The 6,083-nt window shown below is 43.3% G+C and overlaps 1 protein-coding gene across 2 annotated transcripts in view; it reads right to left on the bottom strand.

Moving 5' to 3' along the window:
* Positions 1–19: 19 nt before the first annotated feature.
* TANGO6 (transport and golgi organization 6 homolog) overlaps positions 20–6,083 on the bottom strand; it is a 184,537-nt gene continuing 178,473 nt past the window's right edge. For both annotated transcript variants that reach the window (XM_061387714.1, XM_061387715.1), the window contains exon 18: positions 20–758. In XM_061387714.1, the coding sequence (XP_061243698.1) occupies positions 582–758 (177 nt within the window). In that variant the 3' untranslated portion in view covers positions 20–581. The remainder of the gene's footprint in view (positions 759–6,083) is intronic.

Raw genomic sequence — 6,083 nt, 5'->3', positions numbered from 1 at the left:
AGGACCAGATTCAGACCTGTTATTCTTTCCAGCTGAGTTTATTTTATTCCATTTTTGCACGTTTTGGTAACAAATTCCTTTCCCTCCCTACCACCAACTGCATCTCCATCCTCTGAAATGCCTCCTGAGCAGCCAAGGATGACAAGCCCTGGCTGCTCCTCATCACAAAAGGGACCATCAGCAGGGAAGAATATCAGGTATGTGATAGGTGAGTGGTCAACCTCTTCTATACTGAAGTCATAAGAGAATGGTTAATTAACCAAACTCCATCGGTTGTGTTGAACAGATACTTCCATCAAGTAGATGTCCTTCTCTGAATGCTACAGGACAGTGAAAAATGTTCAGATCAATGAGACCTGTAATCTCTTCCATGAGTACACACTTTAAGCTGGATGCAGTGTGACTAAACAGATGATACAGGAAGGTCCGCCTGAAGACACACGTGACCAGAGACAGAAAGCCACCTCCAGGGGCAGCCATATTGCCAGCTCCAAAGGGGCAGTGGGGCCATCTGCTGGAAGGCCTGGACACTGCTCAGGATGCTTGGTCCCTCTGCCTCCTCCAAGTCCTTCAAGGCTGGTCTATGGCAAGACAGTGATCTTTTTCTCCAGCTTCTGTGGCGGAAACAGGAAGTTTCTCATGATCCCATCCAGCTCTTCCAGGGCTAGCTGGGCATGAAGCCTGGCCACATCATCGGGCTCCAAACACACCACGTGCTTCAGCAGGTGGTAGAGATCCTTGAGGACGTCCCTCAGCACCTGGACGAGAGAGACAGAGTCAAGGCCATCTGTCTACTGTGCCAAATTTTCTCTGAGTGACCTAAGTGCCTTCTCCTATCTGAGGTATTCTGGGAGGAAACCCACAGGCTCCTTTAAGAAGATAAAACGTGGTCCTCTCAGGTGGGAGATGGGAGTGGGGCAGCTGTATTGAGATAGGCTTCCCTTTGGGTTTCTCACGCACTCTTAACCCCTTACTACGCTGGCCTTTGTGGTTGCCTTTTAGCCCCTGACCCAAGTAGAGATTCCAGACCCCTTCCTTCAGTCCCAAAGCATGGCACCAACCTCAGGACCACAGGCAGGCAGTACTGCCCAATGCAGGTGTTCCTGGCATCCTCCCCCACTAACTCCCACAAAGCCCTCTGTGATACCCACAGAACTGGCATCTAGCTTATGAAACCAGGAGGCTATTCTTTGGCAACCATGCTTTCCCTTGCCACTCCTTTAAAATTTTTCCACCAGTTTCATTTTGGTACAATTCTCTCAGCCACTCTGTAACTTTTTTTCAACTCCAACACTGCAATGGGAAACAAGATAGGACTTCACAAACACAGTCAGACCCATTTCTTCTTGTCCAATACTCTAATCTGATGGTCTCATATGGAACTGGGAAGGTGCCAAAGAACAAAGCACCTCCTGCTAGAAGCTTCTAATTTTTTCCCCAATCCTCCTGGCTTGGAAGTCAGAACTTCTAGCAAGAAATGGGTTCTTCTAGCAAGACAGCAGGGAAACTCAGTATAAGGGAACTTAGGGATCATTTGGTCAAACGAAGGACTGAAGAGTCCAGGTCACTAGTGGGTCACATATCTTGTCTGCAGCTACTTGCAAAGTTACTTCTGGTCTAGGACTCTCTGCCTCAAAAGCTACATTTTTTGGTTCAGGTACTATACTAGATATTTTCTTTATATTATCTAATTTTTATGCCAGTCGTATAAAGGGAAGTTTTTAGCCCCACTTTACAGATGAAGAAATAAGAGTTGATTAGAGGGTTAAGTAAACTCCCAACATCATTTGGCTAAAGAAAGGAGGAACCAGTTTTTAAACTTTCAGAGTCTGTGTTCTTACCTGTTTATTTTTATTGAAGAGGTAATACAGTATAAAGAAGACCATATTAAAAAATAAGTCTCTCTTCTACCAAGACTCCTAATTTCTCTTCTAAGAGGATATCATTCTTAATTGTGCAAAATATTCTAGGTGTTTATAAGCATATCTGCCTTTTTTTCCCTTCCCCTTTTTAAAGCACAGAATTATATGCTACACTGCTAAGTACCATGATTCCCACTCCACCCAATGTATTTTGAAGATCTTTTCCTATTACAAAAATTACTGCAATAAACATTCTGATACCTAATCTGCAGACATGCACAAGTATATTTGCAGGACAAATATCCAGAAATGGAATTACAAGGTCAAAGGGTAATGTGCAGTAAAAATCTTGATAGCTGGCCAGAGAGGTTGTAATAATTTATATTTTTACCTATCACTTTGAAAACTCCTATTTCCCCATATTCTCATAAGTATTGCAAACTCTTTATTAATGGAAAATAGCACCTTGCTGTTTTAAATTTGCATCTTTCTAATAGATAAAAAAAAAGGAATAGGAGAATGGAGAAATTCTTTCATTCTTTCGCTTCTATGGCTTTTCATAAAAACCATGTAATAAATATATATATAACAGTTTATATACAATAGACACAGATTATCTCTGCAAAATACTGGTTGCCTCCAGCAAGGGAAACTGGAGAGAGATGTGGGGGATTACATACCCTTTTGTGCCAGTTTAATATTGTATTTTATGAATATAAAATCTATTAAAAATAAATAGTCCTTTTTTGAACTGGATTAACTACTAGACAAAGATTTTCCTAAGGCTATTTAATAGGTAAAGGAGACACAGAACCTGCTTTTAAAAGCTTACCCTCTGGTGGTGAGTCTGCTTACCCTCTGGCGGTAAACGAAGACAATATAGAACGGAACATGGAAAGTTCCTGAGAGCAGAAAGTGTGTGAAAAGAGGTTCGAGGAAACAGAGGTCATATTTTAGGAATAGGAAGTGAATTGGAAATGGTGAACAAAAATGATGGGAAATGGTTAATTCAGTGGGTAGCTAGTACACTTACATCTGACCCCACGATCCCCTGAACATTCCACCCAAGTACACTAAGCATGTAGCATCACAAATCTTGAACTTGCTAAAGAACAGAGGATGAGGGACTTCCCTGGTGGTCCGATGGCCAAGATTCCATGCTGCCAATGCAGGGGGCCTGGGTTCAATCCCTGGTCAGGGAAATAGATCCCTTATGTTCCAACTAAGAGTTCGCATGCCTCAACTAAAGATCCTACATACTCCAACAACAACAAAAAAAGATTCCTTATGCTGCAACTGAAGATCCAGGACAGTCAAATAAATAAATTAATGAAAAGAAAACAAAAGAATAGAAACAGAGCCCTCTCCATCATTTGATATTGTCGAACAGCATGGGCACTGGAGAGTGGAAGGAGGTAGGTAAGGGGTGGGGGACACAAAACCAGCTCCCTAGGCCACCTGCTGGTCTCCCTCTTGTCCCTGGGCTCCAGCTGTGAAGGCCTTCTTCTTTCCTTGTCTGAGCAAAGCCCCTCCCCAGCTCAAGGCCTTTGCTTATGCTGTTCCCTCAGCCTGGGAGACCACCGTTGCTCTCTCTTCAACTACAAGTCCTCCTCACCCTCAGCCTGAAATGCCACATCCTAGCTCCCACCTAGGTAAGCCTTCTAGAGTTGCGTCTGTAGCCTCTCTCACACTTGGAATTTAAACACTCACTGTGTAACTAAAAATGTATTTTCCTCACTAGCTCACAGGTACTACTGATGCTGATGCCATGTCTTGCCTTGTACACTGTGGTGTAATCACAGTGTCTCATAAAATGACTGGCACATGGCAAGTATCTAAAAACTATTTATAAATGAGAGAAGGCACACATGTATGCTATTCCTGGCCAGTCTGTCACTTGGTAAAAGCTAAAAATTCTGAGAACATCCACTGAAACAGTGTCATGAAACCAGGCCTGATTCACAGGTGTGTGACCTGTGCAGCCACACAGGGTCCCATGATCAAGAGGGCCCCGTGCCTGGTTTAATGGTCTGCTGCTGCAACCTGATACTTAATAATTGCATATTTGAGCTTGATTTTATAAGTGAAGTTCAAAAGGACACAGGAACCTGAGAGTGAGCAGAGGAGATCTGCCCCATGTGTGTGTCCCCCATTCCTGCTGGTGCTGCATGAGCTCAGCTCTGATGCACCTACGACACGTGGGAGTTCAGCTAGTCCTGAAGCCTCTACCAGGGGAGGGCATCTGTTACATTCATGACTGAAAAGTGAAGGCACTGAAAGCCTGCACAGGCCACACTTTCGTGGAAACCACCACTCGCTTTAAACATAGTAAGCAGGCGACGACTTTCCAAGAAACATGGATGAGGAAGGAATCCATCATATCCTCTGCGTGGATTCCCCGTGTTAGCCAGCCATCTATGCTGAAAATGACACAGAAGGAAACACAGTTCTTGTTCTTGTTCTTTCACCTTTTTCTTATCCATCAGTAAACTGAAGATAAAGGGTGTTGGTAAGATGAGCATGTATCAAGATGTGAAATAAAACCAGTTAATTTTGTGCAGACTTTCCACTGTTCTGCTACATATGCACTGTTATGCATATGTAGCTGGTACATATGCATGTACCAGCTACAGAATACAAACTGTATAATTTTGGTGATCCCACATATAAGTTAAACATGTGTGGGTTTAAATGAGTTAAACATTTGAAATTGGCATCACACAATATAAAGATGTTCAGTAAAATCCATGCTAATGGTCTAACACATAAAAGGGTCTCAACTTAGAACAGTGTTAAAAAAAAAAAAGAAAAAAGAACAGTGTTAACAGCAAATAATAAACACCTTGACAAGTCAAAGGACAGAGAGACTGTGGAAGAAAGGAAAACAACTTGATATTTAAAAACCCTGAATGGTACTTTCTCCTTGTTTTTTTTTTTTTAAACAAGTGACCCTGCATTTTCATTTTGCACTGGGCCCCACATATTACGCACTTGGCCCTACAGACAACTCTCTCTGCTCTTTGCCCAATGTCTCGGCATTAAATGCCTGAATCCTACAGGCAAAGTCCACAAAGATGGCACCGCACCTCTGCTGTGCAGTTGTCTCCATGTTGTCCGGAGCTGCTGGGTCATGAGGCGCAGGTCGGTGTCTGACTCTGGCACTATTGCTTGCTGCCCTCTCATAACCTAGCTTTCTCCCTCCCCAGGGCTGCCAGTGTGAAAAGGAGAGACGATTCTGGAAAGAGGATGACTCCCTGCAGCGATTGCCTCATGCTTACTCACTCATTCAATAATCGTTATTGAGGGCCTACTTCGAGCCCAGGCAGTGTGCTGGTGATAAAAGGTGAATAATGTACAAACCCCACCCTCCAGCAGCTATAGCCCAGCAGGGAGGCAGACACGCACACTGGACGGTGTGATCCTCAGTCTAAGAGATAAGTGTACGTGATTCCACGGAAGCAAAGGAAGTGGTTTCTGCCTGTGGAGGTGAGGAGGAACATTTCCCTGCCATGCGAAAAGGCCTTCGCTCTGACTTTTATTTGTAGCCAATGGGTGGCACCACAGAGTGGCCAGGGGAAGTTTTACTGTCTGTCCCCTCACCCTCAAACCACCTCAAATAAATGCAGAGTCTAAGCAAACCAGCATGCCTGTTTGTGAATAAAGCTTAAAGACAAATCTCCCAACACGCTCTTTAATGGATTATAGCCCAGTGTCTCTTATACAGAAATTCTAGTGTTCCCATTGTTTATTATAAGGTCATCTCTTTTTCTTCTTTCACCTAGTCAGAAATATCTTAAAAATTTTTTGCTAGAGCCTCCTAATGGGAGATTTGGATTGACATATATACATGACCATGTGTAAAACAGATAGTGGGAAGCTGTGGTACAGCACAGGGAGCTCAGCTCATTGCTTTGTCATGACCTAAAGGGGTGTGATGGGGAGAGTGGGAGGGAAGTCCAGGAGGGAGGGCATATATGTATGCATACGGCTGATTTACTTCACTGTACAGGAGAAAACGAAAACAACACGGTAAAGCAATTGTATTCCAATTTTTAAAAAGAAGACAAAAACAAAGTAAGATGAGCTTTTCTTTGTTAAAAAGGAGAGTTGTAAGGCATTCTGGTCGCTAGGGTGCTTTTTCTTTCCTGGTGTGGGTAGGAATTTTTTCTTGGCACTGCTGTGTCCTTAAAACAACAATAATGCTTGTGCAAACACCACTTC

Source organism: Bos javanicus, chromosome 18 (assembly GCF_032452875.1).
Source record: "Bos javanicus breed banteng chromosome 18, ARS-OSU_banteng_1.0, whole genome shotgun sequence".
In the NCBI taxonomy this organism is placed as follows: Eukaryota; Metazoa; Chordata; class Mammalia; order Artiodactyla; family Bovidae; genus Bos; species Bos javanicus.
The sequence above is the reverse complement of the archived record's forward strand: the minus strand, read 5'-3'. Positions and strand labels throughout refer to the sequence as shown.